Source organism: Atractosteus spatula, chromosome 11 (genome assembly GCF_055471065.1).
Source record: "Atractosteus spatula isolate fAtrSpa1 chromosome 11, fAtrSpa1.hap1, whole genome shotgun sequence".
Lineage (NCBI taxonomy): Eukaryota > Metazoa > Chordata > Actinopteri > Semionotiformes > Lepisosteidae > Atractosteus > Atractosteus spatula.
Window position 1 is genome coordinate 50,256,876 of NC_142716.1, and position 26,375 is coordinate 50,283,250.

At 45.0% G+C, this 26,375-nt stretch overlaps 1 protein-coding gene across 4 annotated transcripts; it reads right to left on the reverse strand.

Moving 5' to 3' along the window:
* Window positions 1-3,947: 3,947 nt before the first annotated feature.
* mycbpap (mycbp associated protein) lies at window positions 3,948-25,248 on the reverse strand. Of its 4 annotated transcripts, none has more exons than XM_088928274.1 (19): window positions 24,903-25,248; window positions 21,214-21,335; window positions 20,573-20,735; window positions 20,101-20,207; window positions 19,573-19,756; window positions 18,636-18,751; window positions 18,380-18,530; window positions 17,252-17,370; window positions 14,916-15,028; window positions 14,636-14,744; window positions 12,616-12,808; window positions 11,420-11,607; window positions 11,145-11,291; window positions 10,470-10,610; window positions 9,475-9,605; window positions 9,121-9,236; window positions 8,376-8,527; window positions 7,585-7,767; window positions 3,948-4,168 (listed from the first exon to the last, which is right to left on the reverse strand). In XM_088928274.1, the coding sequence occupies exons 1-19, from the start codon at window positions 24,967-24,969 to the stop codon at window positions 4,088-4,090; spliced, it is 2,583 nt and encodes an 860-aa protein (XP_088784400.1). In that variant the 5' UTR covers window positions 24,970-25,248; the 3' UTR covers window positions 3,948-4,087. The 4 variants fall into 4 exon arrangements, with proteins under 4 accessions (XP_088784400.1, XP_088784403.1, XP_088784402.1 ...); XM_088928277.1 differs by having other exon boundaries at window positions 24,957-25,170; XM_088928276.1 differs by lacking the exon at window positions 24,903-25,248 and adding an exon at window positions 24,296-24,843.
* Window positions 25,249-26,375: the final 1,127 nt, after the last annotated feature.

The window sequence follows — 26,375 nt, forward strand, 5'->3', positions numbered from 1 at the left end:
CCAGGATGCACAGACAAATCCTGGGAATCCTTGCTAGCTAAGATGGACATTTCTGGGAACACAGTGTGCACCCCAGTCAGGATTGTGGATTGGGAGAGATCAGAGAGTTAGGCAAGTAAGGAGTTCAAAAGGAAGGACCTTTTGAGCATTGAGAGGCAGAGGCGGTGCTCAGCAAGACTTAGAGATCATTAATGATTAACTTAACCCTGGTTAACAGGCAGAGCACAGACACACAGCTGAATGAGAGGAAATACAGATATGCCATAAGGGTATATGCAGTGCATTGCAGCAAACGCAATGCACAATTAAAACAGTGAAGGTAACAGGCATTAAGGAGGCGGCTGGTTTGGTGTTCGGCTCTGAAAGAAGGCAGCTCTGCTGAATCATATGTTCTTATATTGTCAATTGTATTTTAATAGGCTTTTGCCGTTTGGATTCAAATGCTTTAATTATCTGGGAAAGCTATGTTTCAAGGTTTTCTAGAAAATGGAAACATAGATCATTTACATAGACAGAAGCAACACAAAGATGAGTCATTCCTCATCTATCACAGATTGATACCACATCAGAAGAGCACGGGATGTGGTGGCGTTGTTCTGCTCTGTGATTCCATACTGTATATTTTCAGTTCTTTCTGTTCCTGCTGGGGGCTGGTACAGAGGACAGGGAGGCTCTGACCACCTCTCCTCCCGCATGGGTCCGGCTGGGAAACGGCCACAACACTGTCTTCCAGCTGAGAGGGGTGACTCACGGTCAACTCCTCCTGGACGCCCCATGGTCAGAGGGAGCGGACATGTGCTGCAGCAGCACAGATATGGGGGAAAGGGGAGTGTCGGCATGTTTAAACAATGATTAAAAAAAACAGATGGGCAAAATCCCAATAATAAAAATTGCCGTCTCATCAAAATCCACGCATGTATGGTTTCTGCTGCATCAGTGTTATTTCGATAAGCTGGAGCTCTGCTGGTCACATGATGACAAGTCAAAAAAGTTAAAATGTTATGCTTCTCTGTGTGTGGCATAACTAAAGTGACAAAAGATGGGGTCCCTGTTCCTCTTCCCTTCAGACGTTTTACAACCTTTTCTGGAAAGACATCACACTGCGAGTTGCCGCAAAATGGCATGAAGGAGAGACCCAGTTTCCCACCAATCATAGCCCTTTCTTTGCTCCCGCCAATACAATATTGATCAAAACAGGTTATTGAACTGTACTTACAGTAAAGTAGGGGTGCTAAAACACATCCCCTAAGAACTGAAAGTGTACCGTACCAGGGTAACACTATAGGTTTGTTTAAAATTAAATACACACAGAACAAACGTTCCCCACATACACGCAGAAGCAGGTCTGAAATGTGAACAAACCGGATGCCAGAAAACAGAAAGTGTAAGTAAAGTGTAAAGGATTTCGGTTATCATACACTGTTGTGCGGCTTTTTCTTTTCACAAAGAGCAATGCAGTAAAGTGTGAGACAACCGAAACCTTCCTCAGATGGACAAGACTGATCTTTTTCTACCTTGAGTCAGGACCAAAGAGTTTAGGTCTCTCATCTTGTCAGTATTTCCATGTGGATGCTGAGGTTCAATACTGTCAGCTCATAGAGAAAGCATGTTGTAGAGATAGTTCAAGTAGGCGGCTGCATCAGCATGTGCAGGCTGCAAAGGAACAAGTACAGGTTCATTCCCTGCTGAAAAGAGAAGAAAGGAAACACAACATTTCGTCTGTGGAGCCTTCTTCAGTTGACTTCTGATGTCTTCTGTGGTTACATCCGAAGAAGACTCCACAGCCGAAACGTTGTGTTTTCTTTCTTCTCTTTTCAGCATGGAATGAACCTTTACTTGTTCCTATGTTCTAGAGATTATTGCTTACCTTAAAAATTGACAGCATTTTGTGATAGAATGCAGTTTGCATGACTACCCTGTGTTCCCTTTGATCAGTGCTTCTGGAGAATAACAGGGACAGGCATGTCATTTATAAAGCTGTTGGAGAATGGGGTATGAGCACTGGTACACTGTATCAGAAACCTTATTCACAGATTTAACATGTAAAACTATACTCATTGCCAACAATCTAAGTTTACTGAACAGCCTAGTAAGTGGAAGGCAATTAAAAAAATCTTAAATCGAAATGCAGAATGCTAAAACTTAAGTCTGTAAAATGTACATGGTTTCAGGGCACTATGAGATAGATGAAAATAAACCTAGACATTATGTTCAAATGCTGTAACAGGAAGGCATACCTTTTACTGTCTTGTGATTGCAGTGCAGGTATGAGGGCTGGAGACCAGCAAGGCACGTTATTCTTGACAGGCAGGTTGTGCTTGTGTGCAGCTCTCCATGTGTGACAGAATGACAGCTGGTTAGGTGTGTGTAGTGAAAACAGGCCTGGCCCAGGCTACCCTGTGGTTAGGGCGTCTGCTGGCTGGAAAAGGGCTGTAAAGATGTCACGGGGGCTGCATTACCAACAGAGAAGGAAGAAGAGGCTCTAGCACGTGCAGACCAAAACTTACAGTAGAATTGTCTTGTTTTCCTGTTGCAAAAACACTTTCATGCCCTTGTGTGATTATCAGCCTTCTATGACATCCACATCAGTTCCTGCTTGATTGCTCAAGGACAAACAGGCAGATACAGCCAGAAACGGATTGTGTCTGCTCCATTATTTTATTATTATATTGTACAGTATAATCTAATACTGTAGATCTAATAATCTAATAAGTAATTCACATTATATGGCTGGAATCGGTTTTCTATTATCCTTATAGATTTGTTAACACAACATGAGTGTTTCCCACCCATTCACATCATCTGGGCCCTGGACAGTAGTGAGTGGTGAGCCCAGCCTAGCAACATCTCCTTTGGTGGTGACAGAAACCTGAGCACCATCCCTGGCCTGCTGCTCTGCTGAACTCACAATACAACAGCCAGGAGCCATGCAGGCGAGTAAGAAAGAACCCCCGACAAAGAAGGCTGTCAGTGAACGAGCACAAATAACATCAAGAAGACACAACGCACACACAAATGCAGTTACATAAAGATGAGGAACAATGGGACAAAATGGGAAAGCTCAATCAAAACAGTAAGGCATCTGTCTGGATGATGGCTGGCAGGTGCTCACAGACAGGTGCCTCACAGCTCTGCAGCCGCAGCTCACTGCCTGGTCCACACTGTGATACACGAACAGCAGCGTGAGAGAAGAGCCAGCTTCCAGCTCCCCACCCCAGCTGAGAAACACAGCTTCCCGAAAGGCAGTGACCACTTCACTGCAGCTCATAAACTTTTCATGATGCTTTTAGTATGAGGAAAGGGCAAAGCTCCTTGACTGCCAAACAAAGAAGCCTGTGCACACAAGCACGAACTAGAAAAGGACTAAGAGAACTGTGAGATTGTTTATAGTCAGGCTGATATACAACATGGTGTTATAAATTAGTCATCATTTTTATAAACCATTTAAACATCTATTTTATGAAAGAATTAGGAAAATGTACATTCAAACTCCAGATATGAGATTCATACTACAGATGTCCTTAGGAAGACAATGTGTGTCAAGTGGTGGGAATCACAGTGTGGTTAGAGGTGAATAAAAGTCAGGAGTGGCCTCTCACAGAGCTGGCGTCAGGCCAGCAGACCGCCATGCTCAGGGCACAGCACACTGACAGGACAACTTCACAACCCTGATATCCAGTAGCTGTTAGATTAGTTTCTAGCTTGTATAAATCTATTTTATTTTTTTAACTCAGATCCAGCTGTGGAAAGAAAATCCAGAATCCTTGCTCAGTAATTTGGAAGACAACAATAACAGGGTGTCCCTGAGTGCACAGGTTTGAGAGTCGGCTCCTCACACTGGCCCTATACTCGCCCGCCGACTTCGTGTCTCAAACTCATCAGCCCTGTAAAGAGAACAGGTCACTGGGGGAGCATCGCTGATGTGAGAATAGAGCAACTAACAGAAGCCCGATGAAACAAGTTGAGAATTTTTAATTAAACATACAGTTTAGCTGCAAACAATATGTGATTAGGTACTGGGCTTCCTCCAATAGCCGATGGCGATAGTAGTTTCCCAGAAAGGTGGGATCACAGATTAACTCCTGGATCAGAGCTGTGCTTTGGTTTTCTTCACGTCCTCACACAGATCAAAGAGAGACTCCACCATGGCAGCCAGCAGCCCATAGACCTGGGAGGGAGAGGAGGGGGCTGTGAAAGAGCACACTGCACACACAGGCTGTGCAATATGATCCTCTTTTAAAAAGGGACGAATAGAGGTTAATCCCATGTTGAAAAGAAGAAAGGCAGAATGTAAATACACATTTCAGCCATAGCACCTTCTTCCTTCTTTCCTTAGTTCATAATGAAGGGGTAGTGGGAGGCGCCCAGGGCGAGGGGAGTTGAGCACCGGTGTGAGGTTAGCAGGGACCACAAATAACACAAAAAGAGTGAACAAATACCCAATTAGGCAAAAAGACAGTGTGCCCTATTTAACAGGGTCCAGCCTGGGAAAAAGAAGAACCGCTTGCTCAGCGGGGACCAGGCTGGACTGACCCTGTTTAACACGGTCCAGTCTGGGGAAACAGAACCGCTCGCTCAGCGGGGACCAGGCTGGACTGACCCTGTTTCACGGGGTCCAGTCTGGGGAAACAGAACCGCTCGCTCAGCGGGGACCAGGCTGGGCTGACCCTGTTTAACACGGTCCAGTCTGGGGAAACAGAACCGCTCGCTCAGCGGGGACCAGGCTGGGCTGACCCTGTTTCACGGGGTCCAGTCTGGTGAGCAGGGGGCGTAAGGCAAGAACAAAACAAGAACTTTGTATGTAAAAAAGGTGTGTGTGTGCCTGCCCCAGTGAAAGTGCATGATGGGACAGGCAACGAGAAAAAGAACACCTTAGACGGGTGGGATTGTCGTTGTCAAACTCCCCCCTTCCGGGGGTGTCCCTGCTCGTCCCCTCGGGGGGTGTCCAGTGTGCCTTTATAGGACCCGCCCAGCTGGGGCTCGTCAGCTGGAAGCTGGGACAGCTGGGCCTACAAAGCCGAGGCGTCGCCCTTCTACCAGGGCTGTGCTCCACACTGGGCACGCCCCCCGTACTGCCACAACATGCTTTGGGTTTCACCGGCCAGTCAGGTACAATGGGATTTTATCTACAGTGAAATATTTTGGTACAATGTACATTAAGCCAAACAAAGGTCTGGTTTGTGTCAAAGGCTCATAAACACATTCCTTTTGTCCTAATCAACCTTTCACAGAATCAAGTAAAAGAACTACAAAAATATCAACCCAAAGATATTTCCTTTCTTCTCTTTTCAGCATGGAATAAACCTTTACTTGTTCCTTTGCAGCCTGCGCATGCTGACGCAGCTCCCTACTTGAAGGAAGCTCCCTATTCCCACTCCTGACAGCTACTCTCTATGGGGTGGAGCGGTGGCTCTGTGGCTCAGGACCTGCGCCTGTGGCTGGAAGGTTGCCAGTTCAAATCCTGCAGCTGGCAGAGGAATCCTACTTCGTTGAGCCCCTGAGCAAGGCCCTTAACCCCAAATGCTCCAGTGGCGCTGTACAATGGCTGACCCTGCGCTCTGACCCCAAGCTTCTCTCCCTGTCTGTGTGTCTGTGTCTCATGGAGAGCAAGCTGGGGTATGTGAAAAGATGAATTCCTAATGCAAGAAATTGTAAATGGCTAATAAAGTGATCTTATCTCTTGAAGTTCAAAATATTGTGTTAGTGTTTTTACATACTAATGCATAGTCTAGCTTGCAAAGGAACAAGTAATAGGTTTATTCCATGCTGAAAAGAGAAGAAAGAAAACCCAACATTTTGGCCGTGGAGCCTTCTTCAGGTGTCTAGCTTTACTTCTTTAATCTTGAAAACTATTCTTTTATAGGTCTCGTGGCCCTAGAAAAGCTTATTTCAGCACTATAAAGTTCCCAAGTAAAGAATAGGCCTGTTCAGAGCTCAGCATCAATGGAAGATACTGAATGGTACTCTGTTGCAGACAGCCTCTGGAAGTAGGACGGAGAGCACAGAACAGGTGCCCAATTTTTGTCTTATTTTACAGGTGCAGATTATGAATGTACTCTGGCACAATTTTGCAAGACTTGACAGCAGATGATAAAGGCCAGATCAAGAAGTAGGAAGTGCATGCCCTGACTGCTAGCAAACCAGCCCCCCACAGCTTAAAACATGGACTCTATGCAGGGCCTTAAATTTTCATTTGAAGGAGAATCACATTACTCTCCGAATAAAGAATAAAGTTCAACACCGCTGGGTAATCCAAAAATACAACAATTCTCTGAAAGATGTTGGGCGCTGAGTACAGTGACCATTCACTCTCCACTTGCGCCATTATCTGTGAGCCTGCACAGTGGGGTCCTTTAGACTCTGAGGAAGAGGCTGCGTTAATGCTGACTGCAGTGACACAGTAGAGAGATGCTCAAGAGATTCTTGGGAAAAGCAGGTCAGCCAGCAGAGTTTCTGGGACAGGATGCAGCTTCAGGAGTTATTTTTAAAAGGGGAATCTGTGTTGCTGACATGCTTCTCTCTTCTCTCTCAGTTTTACTGAACCTTTTAACTCATCACAAAATGCAAACAGAACTTCAGTGCAGGGTAGGCTCTAAATGTGCATTTCAGATACTTTGTAAAAAGAGTTAGTAATTATTATTTACCAAATTAAAACAACACTTTTGACTAATTGTGTGTTTTGAAATAGGGGTAAGGGCTGCCCCACCCCACATGCAGTGCAGCTGACTGACTACTGGATGGGTGTGAAAATACAGGTGCATTGCTGTGACTCCACTGTTATTGAGTCCGTCATGATGATTCAAGTGACACTTGCAATTCTCTACATAAAAGTCTTTGAACACCACAACAGACCTCGCGTCACGCCTTCGAACACTGCCTGGGCTTGGGACACCGTCACAGATTTCAACCTGTGCAGGAAAGTGATAAAGGCCGTAGGCACCAATAATGGAAAGAAGCTACCCCTTTAAAATCTATAGATGCCCACCCCACACACTGTCTTGCTTACAGTAGTCTTTCAGATCTCTGTAATAAATTATGAGCCCTGACTCATACGCGGCCTTCAGGGCTGGTGCTGCATTGCGATCAGTGTAGAGCTGCCGAGCGAAGGCATTGGCAGCCCACCTCTCTCAAATCCCTCAGCAATTCACTGCGTTTCTAACAACAAGCTGTGTGACTACAGGCAAGCAGCGGGTTGCAGTGTGGATGGACCGTTTCTGAAGAGTCTTAAACAAGCTCACAGCGGTGCTCCTTATGCAGGCCTTCTTACTAAGTTCCTTTCCTGCTTATAAAGATCATGAAGATCAAACAGGAGACTTACCTTGACGAGTTCCAAGGATGCTCTCTGCGGCGTTGATGCATTAACTACATCATCAAAGCCACAAGAGGCAACTCATGAACCATTAAAATAATCAGCTAAAACTCAGAACTCACAGTTTTCACTATAAAGAAATGATATTAAGGTGTATTTGATTTATGTTATCCTAAGGCATGGGAGCAGCTTTTCAAAGCAGTCATATTAGTGCAGAAGGCATGTTATTGAGAGCCGTTTTCCAGGACGAAGGGCTCGGAGGTGTGGAGCCTGACCTGGCCATGGAGCTGCCGGAGGTATTTCTCCTGCAGCACAGGGTCCACCTGCTCCTGCTGACACTCCGGGTGCACACTGTCCAGGCTTTCTGCCGAGGAAACCTGCTCCTTTCCGAATCCCAGCGCAGGTTTCCCAGCCTTCCTGTCATCTCGACCCTTTCCTTTCTTACTGGGAGGGCGGTCCTGAAGAAACAGACACAGGCCACAGTCAACACGCTCTCACCACCTGCCAGAGCAAATTCTAGAGCTATGAGTCAGTTATGAATAATTTTAAGCCTTCAATTTTGCATTTATATGGTATGAAAACATTTCCTAAGTATGCATTCATCGTGCGTTACTATTTTGATTTGATAGTTTATTTATGTGGAATAAACAGGCCCTTCACAATGAGCCTTGTTGATCTCCCTAACAAAGACAGTCATGTCATCACAAAGGGAATGGCAGGGCCAGGCAGTGACATCACTGCACAGGGGCACAAGGAAGAGGGGCTGGGGGGGGTTGCTCCTGCTGTAAAGTAGGATTAATCACAAGCTTGCAGACTCTTCTTGGCAATCGATCACTGTATTAGTTCCGTGTGAAAGTAAATGTATTTGTTCATAGTGCAATATCATTCTCAAAATGCAGTGATTTTCATCTATCAAAAAGCAGCAACTCTTTCTCAGCAAGAGCATTATGCCAAAAAGGTAGATATGACAGAAAAATAACAGATGACCATCTTCTGAGGAGATGCTGTTGTGCTGCGGGCTACTGCCCCCTGGTGTTTCCTTGACGTCAGTGCAACCAGGCCTCACCTCTACTGGCTTGTCCTTCCCTGCCTGCTTCCCTGGTCCTTTCTTCTCCTCCTTCTCTTTCCCGCTGCCTCCTTTCTTTTCCTCCTTGGACACCATTCCTCTCCTGTCCGCTTTGTCATCCTTCTTCCCTTTCCCCCCTCGGCTGGAGTCCACTGAGAGTGCGGAATAGGAAAAAACAAAATCCATTTACGTTCAAAACAGTAGTTGCTGAAAAAAATAAAATATGGAATATAAACTAAAAGACAAATTGTTGCTTAATAAATTATCTGGAGACAGCAAGGCAGAGTGCCATCAGGACTCACTCACAGCCCTGACACAACAGCTCGGTTTTCTCCCACACAGTGCTAGGGAGAGCGAGAGCTCCTTCAAGACACTCAGAGCTTGTACGCTGATCAGCTAATCAGCTGGAATCTTTCACCTGAACCATTAAGAGCTTTGCAGCACCCCTGAAAACCCTGGACGTTTGCAACGATGCTTCTTTGCCCAGAGTTTCCATATCATACCCCTGCATAACCTTCTGCAATGGGCCCTTTCAGACCCACAAGGCTAAACTTGCTGATAGAATGTATTTGTGTCTCTCAATTTTGTATTTGATATTTTCAGTTACATTAACCTCTACAACGACATTTTTTGTTTTAAAGTATCAGGTCTCTGCACCAGGTAATGCGTCCCATCTCTCCTCTGCAGACCAGCACAGCGGTAGTGCTCTGCACAACAGATTCTTGAGGGCAGGTGGGCAACTCACAGGCTTCGTCCTGCAGCAGGTCGCCCCAGGTGTCTCTCTCGGGCATGCCCAGCACCTGCCTGAGCAGCGTGGCCTGGCAGACCAGCTCGTCCGCTGCCTCCCGCCACAGCTGCAGCCTGGAACAACACAGCAACACAGAGCTACTAACACATGCAGGCTGGGCACCTGGCCCTCTGTCTCTCCCCAGTGACAGCTATAGCCTTGAACTATGACTTTAACACACCTGACTGATGAAAAGCTTTGCTGGGTGAAATGGGCATTATCAAAAGCTGCACAGTTCTTCTACCTCACACTCCCTAGAGCCTCTCTCCTACAGTCACACCATTGGTCTCACCCCCCCTCCTTGTCACTGACCCTATCAGGTGAAGCAGGTCGGGCTGTGAGTGTGGCTGGGGCTGACTGAGCTCCAGGACCAGGCTGTTGAGCTGGGAGAGTGCTGCTTCTTGCTGGCCCTCCTCCTCTCCCTTTGGCATTGACAGTAGAGACTGCAGGAGGATATCCACAGAAACACAACCTGATGATGGCAATACAGTAGATGATACTCTAGTGCATCTCTTTTAGCTACAACTTTGTTTTTCTCTAGGTTAAGCATTAAAATACTGGATAATAACACTAACAATAATTTTAAAATCTCTGTAACACCCAAAAAGTAAATGTAGTATTAATTCTCTCATACTTTAAGATATTTTGTACCTGAAAGCTAAGGCTGTCTAGGTTTGGAATAAAACTTATTACCGGTTTAACTAATGTGGTTCATGGGATCTGAAATTCATTAAAAACTCATGATGTTGACAACAGACAGCGCAAGAGGTTTTATATTTCACAGATTTGCCGCCCTTTTTAACAAACAAACAGCTCTGGAAGGCTGACCCAGTGCGAGCTCTTTACATTTCAAAACATTCTACTAATTGTGCCCCAAGTGAGAATGTGGAATTAAACGCCACCAATTATGCCATTTCATAGCTAATCATCACCCAGTGTGTTTAATTACGATTGACAGAGGACTCCAGTGGCAGCTGTTACTACAGGCTCCTCGAAGACTTCTCACTCTAACCTTCCACATTTGTTTTTTCTATCTTTCTTTCTCAGAGTGGAATAAACCTGGTTCCTGTGCAGGTACAGAAGGCAGGCTTGCTGCCACACTCCCAAAAGGCAAAGCTGTAGTGTGCTGCTATATGTATTCTTGAAACTGCACCAGAGGGCATTTATAGTACAGTATACTAGTGGGTGACTATACTCTGTCAGGAATCTGGAACAGTCATTGAGACTTACAGTGTTTGTAAGATGGCTGTTGTAGTGTTTAGCTTGTATTGTGTGAGGGAGTGAGAAGGGGGAGACCCCAGACTGACCTGTCGAAAATGGGGGATGGAGAGGTCCCAGTCCTGGCATGCCTTGGGGTTCTCCATGCCACCACCATGCAGGCTCTCTGCACCCACACTCTGCTCCCACAGATGCCTCAGCTTCTGCACAGCCCCATGCACATACTGCAGCTTCAGGAAATGAATAATAAAAACAACTAAATAATCCCATGACATGATGTACAATAGGGCACTAAGCAGCTCCTTTACATCATATTTGTGCTAGTCATTGCATTCAAACACAGTCTACCAATCTGCAACAGGGTGAGCTGTGTGTATAAGAGTTGTAGAAGACTCCTAATGTGCTAATAACAAACTACCTTCCAGATATAAAATGTTCATGTCACTCAATAAGACTGGAAAGTTTTAAAATTACTTTGGAACAGCAAATAAACTTCAGCACTTGTAAGACTGTACAAACATTTCTACAGCAAAAGTAGAAATCGCAGTAAAACTGCAGTTCTCTTTGGCCACTGAAAACCTAAAAACAGGAGTCATGTCCTGATGTTGATAATGGATATTGCAATGATCCACACTGCTGGAATTGATAGTAAAACATACCTGCCCAAAACGCACTAGAGTGCTGATTGGGGAGCCCTGTCCTCCAGTACAGTTGTGACCCGCTCTGTTCATTCTCCACGTACAGGGATAAGGCTTGTGCTGTACCTGTGGGTTCTGCTGGCAGAATCTCTCCTCCCCTGTGATGTAGGTCTCCACTGGAGAGCAGGGACGATCAGGGGTCCGCACCCCCTGCAGAAGCTCGTTCAGGATCTGCCTAGCCACTGTCTCTGCCTCTCGGGCCTCCAGCTCTCTCTGGGACACACAGAGGGGTTTAGGTAACACAGGCTCCAGGCCTTTAGTGATGTGGCATTGCACACACACACAGACAGTTGTCAGAGCCCTTTGCTACAGAACCCCATGTGCCTCTCGTACTCCCTTACCTGCAGAGACTCTCTGACCTCAGCTGTCTTGTCCTCATGCAGGGCGATGCCCCTCAGTGTGACCTGCAGGGCCGCGCCCCTGAGGAGAACAGGGTGTGTCTTCAGGGCCCATGTCTCGCTGAAAATTCCTGGGCGCACGGACTTGAAAGTGAAGAGGATCCGCTGAGTGTCCCCTGGCAGGATTACCCCTGAGTCACATAAAGAACATCACCGGTTGACCCTGATTGAGAAAAGGGCATATTGCCTAGACCAGGATCACAAGTTTTTCACATACCCCAGCTTGCTCTCCATGAGACACACAGACAGGGAGAGAGCCTGGGGTCAGAGCGCAGGGCCAGCCATTGTATAGCGCCCCTGGAGCAGTTGGGGTTAAGGGCCTTGCTCAGGGGCCCAACAGAGTAGGATTCCTCTGCCGGCTGCTGGATTTGAACCGGCAACCTTCCAGCCACAGGCGCAAATCCTGAACCACTCTGCCCCAATTTCAAGGCACTTACTAATTCAACCAACTATTGAATTTATGAGTTAAAGTTTAAAATGAACGCATAGTCTCTGACAGGAGACATTTATAATACCTGAAGGACTGAGACTTCAAGGAACAGGGTTGAGTCCAAGACTTTGGACTTTTGAGTGAGTAGTAACACATTTTATATCCTCTATTCTTCCAATTTTAGTTCTGACAATGTACCCAAAATTCAAGTGTGTGTTTTAAGGCCTTATTCATAAAACATAGAGCACCATGCTGTTAAGAACACAAAACAATAGAGAAGGAAAACATCACATTGTCATATTACAAAATTATTTCAGGTGGGTACTGTGTCACCATGCGGAGGCTGCAAAGGAACAGGTAAAGGTTTATTCCATGCTGAAAAGAGAAGAAAGGAAACACAACGTTTCGACTGTAGAGCCTTCCACAGCCGAATTGTTATATTACAAAATTATGTTTAGAGTTCTTAAGTTAAGTGTTTAAGTGTTTCTTCACCTTAGGAATTTATTTTTGCTTCATCAAAAATCTGTTAAGTGATGAATGGTAGAAAATGCCATGTGACTACACCTGTACAGCAAGTGTAGAGCAGCAAGCAATCAGATACACATTGTGTACAGCAGCATCTGTCAGGTGTGCTGTGCGTACTAAAGCAGTATATTGTGTGATATGTGTCATTGTCAGCGAGTGGCATTTCCTGGGTGATACAGCCAACCTTCACTGGTGTTGAAGTAAAAGTGCTGACTGCCTCTGTCAGGCTGGGCTGGGCTGAAGCTGCGAGGCGGCGGGAGATGCTGCCAGCTGTAGTAGACAGCAGTGCTGCCATCGTTGCTCAGCTCCAGGTGGGACACAGCCTGGTCCCCAGCCACAGCTTCAAATGTCAGCCGAGCTGCCACGCCCACCTCACCCTGCAGACACAGTGGACAAAGACAGCACCCCTGTCAGGAACAGGCTGAGGGGTCCTCTCTCCATGCAAGACTTAACTTGGCTCTGACAAAGGTTTTCGGACCAGTATAACAACTATGACGATGTTTTTCTCTTCCAATGGAACTGGGACATTCTTTTATTATTAAGAAATTCGTCAAATTGTACCCACATGAGAAGCATCAGAGCAGTGGAACCATTCTGCTCACAGGCCAGTCTCCCTTCCAGGTCGTAATGAACACAGGGCATCTTCAAAACTTCCCAGTCATCAAGAGTTGTAGGTCTTTAACTATAAATTACTCCAGGGTTTAATGGAATCCCCTCAATATCCACTCTATGATCTTTAATCCAGACCTTCATTCTGCTATTGCAATTGTTGGCCTCAAGGAGCAGACTGAGAGATGAGTTTTTGCAAATGTTAAGGTTGCTTAACTTTTTGAAGAAAATGTACCTAGACCCATTGTGGAACTTGGAACTGAATATGGCCTGAATGGATGACCTGTTTTTAAAATATCTTCGAACAGACCATTTTCAAAATATTCTTATAAAAAATAAGCAATTCAGTTTCAGATATCCGGAATTAAAAGGTTGCTAATAACCGCAAGATCCATATATAGAAAGTCTCTGAATCCTGTTGTGTGCCACTGTATTCTGTCCAGTTGCGATACCTCCTCATTTGATTTTTTAGGGACTATTTGGCAGAAAGATTTGGGTCACAAAATTGATGGTGAACTTTGGTGTAGGATAGGTTAGGATATTCCCTTGTCTGTCCAGCCAGAGATGTAATTCCAACCTGGATTCTTTCATCCATGTTTAGGGAATGCAACAAAATCTTGGAAAGATTTGGAAATCTGCACACTGAGTTGCCTGAAGGTCTTGGTACACCTTTCATTCTCTCACCAACATTATTCGTTTTTGGAGCTATTGCAGTGTTGGCATTGGTCCCAGAAAGTGTTAGTCATAGTTAGTTATTTGGCTAAGAAATGTTTCTCCCACTATATGGTGGAATTCTGAAGCAACACCAACTGTGAAGATGTGGGATAATAAAGTGTTAGAATTTATGGATCTTTAAAAACTTACATAAGAACTTCAAAAGAAATGTTGAAATGTTATAAAACTACTTAGGATATTGAGACAAGCCTTAGACAATGGTAATGCTCTTGAACATCGAAAAACCAATGCCACAAGTATCTATTTAAAACCACAATGAATTAATTGGGCGTCAACCTAAGCCATGCATAGTACATCCATCCATTTTCTAACCACTTATTCCAATTCAGGGTCTCAAGGGTACCAGAACCTTTCCTGGCAAGCAACGGGCACAGGGCAGGATATGCCCTGGACAGGACACCAGTCCATCACAGGGCAGACACACAGACACGCACACACTCACACCGAGGATCAGTTTTCCCTGAAGCCAATAAACCTACCAGTATGTTTTTGGACTGTGAGAGGAAGCCTGAGCACCCAGAGGAAACCCATGTGAACAAGGGGTGAACTCCAGGCAGACAGCACCGCAGGTCTGGAATTGAACCCAGGGCCCATTCACTGCAAGGCAGCACTGCGCCTCTTTGCTGCCAGGTATGCATAGTATATATTGTATTCATCTATATAGTTGTAAAAATGATTTCAGTAATAAAAATAAGCTTTGCAATACAGTACCTTATCAATAACAACTTACGGTACCAAACAGGATCAATGAATGGCTACACAGTTGCACGTTAACATCATGCTTATTTTAAACAATACTGCCTGTCCTTGGTGGTCACTCAGGAGCAGTTCCTGAAAGAGCTGGCTGAACTTGTCCGTACCTCGTGTGAGGAGGAGCTGTTGATCCAGCGAGCAGGCTGGCCGCAGAATCGAAGAGAGGGGATCAGGAGGGCCTCCATCATCACATCAGGGTAGTCAGCCAAGGGGTCTCTAGTACAAGAACAATAGGAATCTGCATCTCAACTCTGAATTTCTCTCTTACTTTCTAATTCAACACCTACAGCGTTACTAGTCAGATGCAATGCATGAGATAGAGATTGTTCTTGTAGGTGTAGGTTACAGACAATGAATAAGCGACCCTTTGAGAGGGATCCTGCTCACTGGTTTTCCTGTTCGTCAGCCCAGGTCTCACGGTCCTCCTCCTGGGAGCAGCTCTCTGCGCTGATGGAGGTGAACGGATGCCCTTTCCCAGTGACCTCCAGCCCATCTATCTCCTGTGTACAGAGAGGAAAACAGTGAAGAGAGGTATGGGAATGGGGAAAGGGAGAGAGAAAGCAGAGCGGAAGATTGACAAGAACAACCAAGCACTCTGAAGTAAGTGTTATTGTAGCAGGAGTTCAAAACATAGTTGCTGCAATAGTAGTATAGGCAATGGTGGTAGTAGTAGGAACAAGTTAAGTTTTATTCCATGCTGAAAAGAGAAGAAAGGAAGCACAATGTTTTGGCTGTGGAGCCTTCTTCGGGTGTGAGGTAGTAGTATTAGCAGTTGTAGCAGCAGAAGCAGTAATAGTCGTGGTAGTATTAGTAGTAGTGGTAGTAGTAACTGTAGTAATATTAGCAGTAGTGGTATTAACAGTGGTAGCAGCAGTAGTATTAGTAGTAGTGGTAGTAGTAACTGTAGCAATATTAACAGTAGTATTAGCAGCAGTAGTATTAGCAGTAGTATTAGCAGTAGCGGTATTAGCAGTGGTACCAGCAGTAGTAGTATTAGCAGTTGTGGCAGTAGTAGCATCAGTAGTATTAGCAGTAGCGGTAGTAGTGGTAATAAACACTTTTGTCCCTTAACTGCCACAGCTTACAACAACAAAGTAAACAAAATAAAAAAATAAAAGAAACTTAAAAAAAACAATGAGTTGAAAATCTGTACTTATTCATGTGAATCATATATATTCCTTATCATGTAAAATATCCAGAATGAACAAAGAAAAAATTACAGAATTAACTTTGTTTGTATTAAAAGGACAATGAAAATGAACCTGTTTGGTGTTATATTTCCTGATTGGTTACGGAAATGTAACCAATCAGGGGGTTGTTCAATAAGTGGTAAAATATAGATGAAGGAAATTCCAAACAGCACCACTTGCTGTCTAATCTGTGGCGAAAACCTAAAGATGTTTATTATTACCACTTGTTTCTTATCTATTCAACAGCAACTTCAAGTACCAGGTCCATCTCTGTGTAGAGCTGGGCTGAGAGGAAAGTGCAGACTTCTCGCATGAGCAAGATGAGAATGGGCATCCCACACCCACTCTCCTTTTATTGATTTATCATTTACTAATTACTTATCCATAGAGCCAACAATTATCTTAGAAAGAGTTATGGCACAGGTAAACGTGCATCACAAAGAAAATCATTATGAGCGGCACTTCCAATCGATCCATATTCTTTACCAATTAATCCATCTAACTACATTACATAGAACAGTACATTGAGATTCACATGCTTCGCTAGAACATCTGTGTCAATGCATGACAGACGTTAATAAAAACAATTAAAATAGATGGTATAAAAAAGAGCACAGAAAGCTGTTTTGTATTACATGATTGTTTGCTAAGGAGCTAAAGTAGCTGTTAGTTTACCATGCTAATTGATTTAAATTATCCCCAAGCTGTTGAGAGCAGGCCTCTGACACACTGTAGTCAGCTCACACATGGCACAGCCTGCTCGGGAGCAGTAGGAACACCTCACACCATCTAATGGAGGCATTGGTAAGCTCTATGCAGCAAGACGTGTCTAGGCATGGTTTGAGTTTTATTAAACTGAAAGTCTTTTTTTGGTTTCTTATTTAGGATTTTGCACAGTCCTGCTGACAGAGACTTAATAACAAGAACACTGTGTATGCTGTTTAGCCTCAATGTATAGTTCTGTACAGAACATTCCCAGCACTTAAGAACATAAGGAAACAGGAAAAATTGCAAACTAGAGGAGGCCATTCAGCTAAAAAAATCAGTCAATCAGTAGCTAACTGGTCTAATGATCTCATCAAGCCATTTCTTAAAAGAAACCAGAGTACTTGTTTCATCAACATGACTGGTCGACTTTCTCCACAATCTCTGGGTTTTAGTGTACGTTCATTCTAAATATTCCACTGGCTTGACTTTGTCAATGCCTTTGAAGATTTTAAATACTTGTACCTTCATAATGTCTGTTCATGACTAAAAAAGAACTAATGACTGCTCCTTCAGCTGGTCAATGTAGGACAGGCTGGAAAGTATCAATGGAAAGCCCTGGATAAGTATCTTATCTTGATGATTCCAGAGCAGCAATTTATTTTCTACAATCTGGTGAACAAAATTGTAGTTTTCTAAAAGGTACCTTACTAGTGCATTATACAATTTTAATATAACATCTAGTTTTAAAAAATTTAATTCTACAGTGCTTCTGCAGCTTTTGCTAAACACATTGATATTAATGATGAATGAAGTAGAGTTGCATACCGGCTGGTTAAAATCCAGCTCCTGCAGGACATCGCGCAACTCCTGGCGCCGCTCCTGCAGGTACCGACTCTGATCCCAGGCCCGGTGATGTTGGACTGAATCAGCTGGGAGAACATTGCCTGAGCAAAACCACACAAAGTCATGAAATATCCCATGAAAGACACAGAAACTAGCAACAATATTTCAATACTTAAGTAATTCATATGAAACAACAAATTATTTCAAAATATGTTATGACGTGAATACAGACACAATGGGTAACATCTGGCTAATGTCAACATTTCCAGCTTCAAAGCAAGGAGGGTGTTTGCTGAGATGTAGTTGTCCCAGATTCTGTGATCAAAGCAATCCTAATGTTTACCATGGTTTACCTTAGTTAATTGAGTTCTGGATAATGATTAAGTGTCGATCAAGAGTTCAAATAGACAGTATAGAGCTCACAGGCAGATATAGAGAGTGAACAGAGAGGGTACAGGAAGAGGAAGATATAGAAGCCAATTGTTCCAGATCACCCGGAAAGACCAGATTGGAGCTAAGTGTTTGAACCTTGTTAAGAGAGCTTGCTATTTTGTGGCTTTTCGGGAAATGTAAATTCCTATGTAAAGAATCCCTGTACTGGTTTGTAAGTGCATTTTTAAAATAGGTAGATTGGTTCTAATAATAAATATTTGTTTAATCCAGTGTGCCTGAATTATTACTCTTTTCACCAAAGCTCAGCCAGAGAACAAAGAGCTAATGTGCCTCTAATTATACTAACTGTATGGGTACATTCTTGTCAGAAAACTTTACAAATTGGGGTTACGTTTGTGTTTTCTTATTGATTTGGCTGCTTGGTAATTTCTTGACATTTTCAATTTTTGTAAATCCCCCATTTGAAACATTGTTAAACTAAAGATATTGATGTTTAAAACTATTTATTTATCAAAAACATGATAGTGGTTTAGTTTTGCCCATTTGTAAAACTGCAATGCTTAATACAACATGACTCAGTTCTAAAAGTTTGCAGGTTGAAGTGCTGTATGCTGTGTGCATATGTTAGTATCTCGCGGTTCTGTGAGGACTGTGTAAGCGCTGCTGCCTCTCAGCTGGTGTGAATACTTTCTCTCTCCTGGTGCTGTGTGCGCGCACCTGTCTCCAAGCGCAGCTGGTAGGACAGCCCGATATGAGTAACAGGCTGAGGATTCCCTCTCTCTGTCTGCGTCAGAGTCATTGTGATGCCACTCATCTCATCCCCAATGTGCTGCGGCAAGCTCCAGAACTCACTGCCCACGCGGTTCCCCTGCAGTCAACACAGCACACTCTCACATTGAACCACAGCTCTCACCCAGCACCCCAGACTGCAAACACAAGCCTTTAAATACTTTTGACTAGAGTTGTGTCCGACCTGGCCGGGATGCAGTGAAGGGAGGGCACGGCTGATCAGCTCCCGCTGTTCCTGTGTCTGTCTGAATCCGTCCGCCTGGTTCATCACCAGGCACTGCACAGGCCTCTGCAGGAGACCTACAACACAGCAAAGAGGCCACGCATTCCTGCAGGCTTCATGTTGCTAGACTTTCCAGCAGCATTTCTATTGCTCTCCATTTTCCCAGCAACATCCTCCACATGTTTCAGTGTGTCCTGTGAAAGAGCGCATTTGAGCGAATATAGCCAATGTGCTTTCAGTTATGTCTCCGAATGTGACCCTCCTCAACTACTGCTCAGTAACGATTCATTAGTAACAATCAACCTTCAGGCATAGAGGGACTAACTGCAGTGATTTAAAAATCTATTTTTTGAGGCTGGGTGAAGACAGAGACATCCATAAATCACTGGTTGTTGCAGTAGTTGGAGAAGGTGATAATTTTTTGCTAATGCAAAAAACTGTAGCTTTATGATCAGATACCTTCTCTTCTCTTCACAGTTTATATGATTTCTTTCTTTCTTTTAAGCTTCTACTTACTGTATTGTTGTGTGCTTTGTGTGGTTGCTTTGCTTAGTTTTCACAATTTAATTAAATAATTGTTTAAAAAATGCATATATGTTTCTTGTTCATACAGCACCACATGTAGCAAACTCTATAATGCCATATGTATGTAAAAGAGCTGCATGTGTATTGCTGTATTGTTGTGTGTATTGTGTATTGTTGGAGTGTAATATTTAAACAGATTTACAGTACATCTACACATCTTGAGCGAGCTGGCTGGTGTGTCTTTCACGCTGCTCCATAGAGCAGTAGTGTTAAACACACGGAGGCAGTTATTCCTCGCTTTGCTTGAGTCATGTATGTAGGGTCTGGTGGGCTCTGCCAGGCGGCCAGGTGGTGCTGTGGCTGCTACACCCACGGGAGATGAAGCCCTGCTGGCGGTGGCGCTCGGCCATGTGGTGCTCCCAGTGGCAAAGAGCCCGGGTCTGGGGGGCGGGAGGACTGGACCGGCCTGCTGGTGGGGCTCCGGTGTGCTGCCCACTGGTCAGCGCTGCCTCTGCTGGGGGGCACGGCCCCAGGGAGTCTGGCACCCTCTTCAGCAGCTGGAACACACACGTGCGCGAACATCATACCCATCCGCCTCAGAGGTGACATCTTAGGGGAAACCGCATCTTTCTGATATACTATCACGTTTAAAGGTGAAAAGACACTATGCACACTTCAATACTCTCATTCCATGACGTGAACAGATTGCTCACTGGCAATCTGTAGTGAATACATTTAGAGACTTTGAACATTAGACTGTTGTCAGGGGACTCAATCTACAGTAAGTCTTCCTCGGGGAGTACTTACGAAGCCCCCCTTGTCCTACCTTAACCCTGTGGTTGTGTGCACACTGATGCTAGGGTATTATGAGCTCATGTTTAGACTGGACGGACTCACTGACCTCAGTGTCTCCTCTGGCCTCCACCTCTCTCTTAAAATCCTCCAGGCTTCCCAGGATGCTGTGTGGCAGCACCATTCCCTGGGCATCAAAGCGAGGCCCGCCAGGACCTACAGAAACACAGGTTAGCAGTCAGTCCGGAGTCAGACACTACAACACCCAGGAGTCTCACCCGTGCTAGCTGTCCAGCTCATGTCTCTTACTTTGAAGGCTTATAACCATTAAAATAATTCACATTCCTGAGCTGAGAGGTTAAGAACTACATATAAAATTATTGACACCTGAAGAAGGCCCCACAGCTGAAATGTTGTGTCTTTTCTTTACCTTTCAGCATGGAATGAACCTGTTCCTCTGTAGCCTATGCCTGCTGACACAGCTACCTGCTCAAACGTCTTCATATATAAAAGTCTATAGATCTAAAATACATAAAAGTCTACCAGTACGTAAGGAGTGTATGGAGCCCTGCCTGTCATACCCATGTAGTCCAGCAGCTGCACTGTGGCATCCAAGGGGACAGGTCTTGCCACAGCCACCTTAGCTCTCCTCCTCTGCTCCACGAGAGGCCGGCTCTTTCGCACCAGCACCCGGGTCACACCTGGGGCCTTCTGGCTGTTCCTGGGCGGCTGGGGCACCCGCAGCTAGGGGTACAACAGCCAGTGACAGGTGAGAAGAGAGACAGGGACATGTGTCCATCATTGCTGTACTGGTGCTCAACACAAGTCTGCACTGCTCAAGCCACGTGGAGCAATCTTCTCCCTGGAGTATGCTGAAAGCCGCTCCTACTGAAATGTCTGAGACTATTTTTAGCTTTAGAATTGATTTGAGAAATTAGCACAAAAAAGATATGACCTTGAATCCTATTTTAGAATGCCACATAATTGATTTTTATGATATCTGCAGCACGTATAAAAAGCACTATGAGTCTAAATATATTGCCGTTTTTTTTTCCCAAGCCTGAGAAGAACAGCGGGTTAATTTTTTTTTACATGCATTCCAGCCCTGGAAGATCTGCCTCTTCTGAGCTGTCCTGAATGAGCCTCAGACTCCGCCTTCCTGCTGTGTGGGCTGGGTCCACCCATCCCCTCTCTGAATGTGGCCCCTGACCTCTACACCCACCTTCTCCAGTTCCTCCAGTTTAATGGCCAGTGCTTGTATGTCCTCCCCCTTCAGAGTGGGACTCTGGGGCTGCTCCTCTGAGATAGGGGTGAACTCCTCTGAGGCTTTCAGGCGCTTCTTTTCTAAAATACCAGAAAAAAACACAACAAAGAGATAAATCTGTTTTCTAAAAAAAACAGACAAAATGAATGAGACAAAAACAGTGATTTGCATGTGCAAACAATGTTTTCTGTCTTATTCAAAGGAAAGTGGAAGGTGTAGTCAGGACTGTGGTATAAAAGACTTATGAAGAACATGATGAAATACTCCATCTTGCTAATTTAAAATTATAAGGTGAAAAAACTGAAAATATAACAAATCAGATAACAAATGAGATGATACTATATGGTCTTTAATTCAATTCTTAGTAGCCAACTGAGGATTTCGTGCAATGCTTCTTGAAATAAATTGGTCTCAACACTAGCTGGAAAGCTTTGTCCAGACTCCCACAATCCTCTGTGTTAAAAAGAGCCTCTTACTCTTAAATGCAATTCATATTACACAGGTGATTAGTATGTATGTCGTAAGTCTATTGGGTTGACCTTGCTAATGCCTTTAAGGATTTTAAATACTCACAGTCTTTTTGTTTGAGAGTAAAAGATTATGTTCTATCAGCTTGTCAAAGCAGAACATTCCCTTGAGCTCATCATTGTATCTAGTCACTCTTCTCTGGTTGCTTAATTCAGCTCTAACCATTGTTTCCATAACCTTAAAGGAAGTATGATTTATTGGTCTCTAACTGCTTGCCCAGTTTTGCCTTTCTATGAAAGAATGCTATATCACCAACGTTCCATAACGCGAATTACTAACACCTCTCCATTTTGTCCAGGAAGTGATTACCTATGTTTGGGGCCACAGAGGTACCACCCGTGGTTACTGGGCTCCGAATGGATCTTAACAAGACAAACTCATAGAAAACCCTCCTTGCTGGTTAAGAGACATAAAGTGTGCACCAGCCAGACGCACACCCTGAATAACAGAGAACATTAAACAGGCAACATTATCCTTTCAGGCTACAGAATTAGACTGTCTGAGTGAGGTGAATATAGATGGTGGACTCCATATTGGGTGCTGACTCGACATACAGAAGTCAGAATATAAGAGTAATTGCACAGGTCTAATGCCATCTGATGACATAAATACAGTATCTGAGTGTCACAACTGGATCTGGATCTGGAATATTTGTACATTTCCACATTTGTATGAGGTTAGGAGAGGAATCTACAGCCGATTCCTCTATAAAAAAGCTCAATAGTGGGAAGGGTCATCTACTCTTGTAATGGATTAGTCCTGTAAAATTTAGGGGTGAGACATTACATTAGGATTAAAACATTCAGTCTTGTCATGAGCCAAAATATCATGAGGTTAAGAATCTAAAATAAAAAACTGCTGCTGTATCAGAGCAGTCAGAGTAGCTGGTATCACTTATTTGAGATACATTCCTGGCAAAAACTGGATTGAATTAGACTGAATGGGCAGTTTAGATTTCAGAAGACAGGGAAACTGAAAGGCCACCAGGTTAGGGACCACGTCAGGGTTGGGTAGTCTTAGAGTATGAGGGCTGGTCTGGCCTCAGAACTGGTTCCATACTTCCTAACGGGGGGGGTTTGTGTATAGATCCTGTGCACCACAGTACCAGGTTAGGGAGATCTACCACACCAAGATAAAAGAAGATGCTGCAGGTTCCATGCCTGGGTATTTCTAACAGTGGGAATTAATTACTCAGCTTGTTTTGTGAAACTCTGAACACTGTTATGCAATGCTGGGATTTGTTTCAGTTCCTGAGGCAGACCATTGTTTCCATGGCTACATAACTTTTCTTTCAGTGTACCTTTTTCTGCACCTTTCAGCTACAAAGTACATTAAGTCCCTTTTTGATAAATTGGCTTTACAGGATTTCTGACAGTGACCAACACAGTGCCTATTGTCTGTCCATTCACAGTAGCCTTGGGTTTGAAACCAGGCAGAGGGATGGGGGCTTACTGTTCCTGATCTTTATTTCACATGCAGCCTGTTCTGCACAGCACAATATGCTGGCTTCACGATTGCCACACAGAGGTGTGTGAGAGAGCCTGGTGCAAGGGAAAAGAACACAGCGACCAAACCACACAGTCTCCCACTGTGATGGGGTTCACTTGCCACAGCAGCACTACTCTCCAAGACATCACAACCTGTGCAGTGTCCTGTCTGCAGATCAGCAGAGAGGTGCAGCATCGCCTTGCAAGCCTTCTGGCTCGTTGGTGTAGCCAATTGATGGATAATTGTCCTCCAAAGAAAACACAACCTTGCAACAACACTGCAAAAGGACTTTACATGCTGACCTTGCGGCTGACAAGCACAATTATCTAATCACACACAATGTTATCTTGTCATTCAGCCTTCAAATCACAGAGGCCTGTGTGCTGCAGTCATTGCTGTTTCAAGGCTAATTTCCAGCTTTTATTCAGAGAACAAACCAGGCTGGAAGCCTGCAGATCGTTTCCTTTAATGGTCTCTGCATGTTAGGAGTGTGATTTATAAAGTAAAATAGAAAATCAGAAGCTTGTTTTTTTGGAGCAAACAAACAAAATCTTAGGGAAATGTCTTTAAGACTGAATTCTGTCAAAAACCAGCAGTCCTATTACAGGGCATGCCAGCAACTGCCACTCCTGAAACTGAGTTTAAAGAGATGGAAAACAGCGAGTGTCTCCTGCCCACTCTTGAAGGGACACGTCACACATTATCACTCAGAAGTCTAACCGTGTTTTTCCCTCCTGATGTGATGGATTGTCTCATCACAGGAGTAACAATCCACTCCATATACATTTATCAGCTCCCACGTTTTATCCGTATAAGTGACGGCCCAAGGCAGCTACAATTGTTCCATGTAGGAGGTGTCACATTTATAGCTTCATGTAATCGGTGGCTGTAAGAATGTAAAATCTGTGTGTGTGTGCGTGGGCTAAAAGTAAAGGAATCACGATTCACAACAGCGCACTCGTAACGCCTGTCGGCTCAGATCACAGGCATCCCTCTCAACTTTTTTAAAAAAACTTTTACAAACCATCCATTCCTCTGAACTCGGGTCCGAGCATCTGCCCGCCTGTGCGCGGACGGCAGAGACATCGGCTGCGCGTTTTCGCACTCGGGATGAGGGAAATATTTGTCACTTGCGAGGGATCCCAACGGTTTCTAGCAGAATCTTTCCTCTTACGCCTGTAGCAGTGGGTACGTTTCGGGAATGAGGCCGTGAATATTGCTTTTTCATACAACTGCACGCAGTAATTCTTAAACCTGTCTAGCCGGTTGTGCGCGATCGGGGCGCATTGCACCGCCTTTGATCCCGCTCCAAGGGTGCTAATGAAGGTCCAGCACCGAGGGGTCTCTGGAGCAGAGCTGCTCCTCCACAGACTCTCTCAAGGTCCGACCGAGACCCCAGCCCGACAGCTCAAGACCACAGAGGGAGAGCTGTAGAAAACGCCCGTGTGGTGACCAGGGGATCAGAATAGATTATCCCGACGCAGCGAAAGGAAGGACAAGTCGCTGTTGTCTACAAAAGAGAGATAGGTGTGCGGGCGGGTTATACAGGGGGTACACAGCCTTGGGTCATGTAATTCCTCCGGGTCAGACGTCAGAGGTCAGCCGCCGGAGGTCAGGCGGTCCGCTCCTACCTGGGGGTGTCCGGGGCCTCGCCTCCTTCCGCGCTGGCCGGCCCGGGGACTTACTGTTGCTGGACATGCTGTCTCTGCCTCCCAACGCCGACGGTTCACAAGCGGACTGTGCAAATAACTCGAAGGGCTTTGCAGACACAGCCCGACTCCTGACACCTCTCTCCGCTCAGATGTTCTGTCTTCCCTGTGGCCAGGCGCAGGACAAATAAAACTACAGTGCACAGTTTATCGCGTTGTAATTGTCAGCTAGGCTAAAGTCCTTCCTCCAGTTTATTTCAGTTTCTTCGCTCTTTTATCTTGTGACATAAAAACTTATTTCCTTTTCCCGGCGTCTCTCCTGGACTCCATGGCAACCGCAGGCGCCCTGACTCGAGGGAGGGCGTTAAAGGCGAGGACACTCTCTCTCTGCCGACAGATAACCCTCCGCTGCGCTCTGGCGGAGACCGGCCCGGCGCACTCGGGTTTGACACGTACGACATCGTGAGTGACACACGCGAGCGGGCGCTGTTTGTGTTCTCTGGGAAACACCGTGTGCTGCTGAAATATGACTCACGTCATGTTACTCCAGCACCTGAAATAATACACTTCGCTCGCACTCCAACACACTGCAAACTTTAAATAAAACATTAAAGACTACGCACAGCTATCGGCCCACGCATATCCAGGAATAAATTATAGTGACTAAAAATAACCATTTTTTTGCGTGGTCGTAATTAGCGCTAATCGCGTGGAACCGGGATTAGCGCTGTGATGAATAAGCGTGTAAACCCTGAGGAACACGGTTACATATGAGGCAGGGTCGCGGTTCAGGGGGATGTTGTGTCCAGCACATCACACGGACACTAAACCAGACCTTCTCCAGCTCAGGGTTACTGTTTTCTCCTGCAGGGGGTTTCTGTTTGCGGATGGTGTCATACAGTATGTATGTGCTGAAACACACTGCTGATGAAAACGCCCCAATGCCCAGCAATGGAATCTATCCCTAAGGATATCGGAGAGTCACCTTCCCTGAAATCCTTCAAATCAAGTTTCAAAACCTTCTTTACAAATGCTGTTATTGAGCCGGTTTCTGTGTCTGCCTCTTTGCTTTCCTGCGCTATCCCAAACCATTACAGTCATTGTGTTGTTGTACCCGGCCGCCAGACCGTCAGGACAGACGGACACTGCTCGAGTCACAGCTCATAAACACCCCGTTTGCTAAAACTCCCCTCTTAGGGGCTCTGGAAGTCTATCCCTAAGGACGGGGGGCTGGACCGCGCGGTTCCGGATGGGTCCCGGGTGTCACCCGCGCTGGTGCTGCGCTTCACGACTGATTCAGCAGGTCCCCTCCTGCGTGGAAAGCGATCTGAATTCCTAAAAACCGCAAAACAAATTCAAAGAAGTATTATTAATAAAGTGTGTTTAATTTGTTTTCTAAGAACTTCATGAATTTGCAATAAATTGTTTCGTACAGTACTGCAAAATCCATTGCCC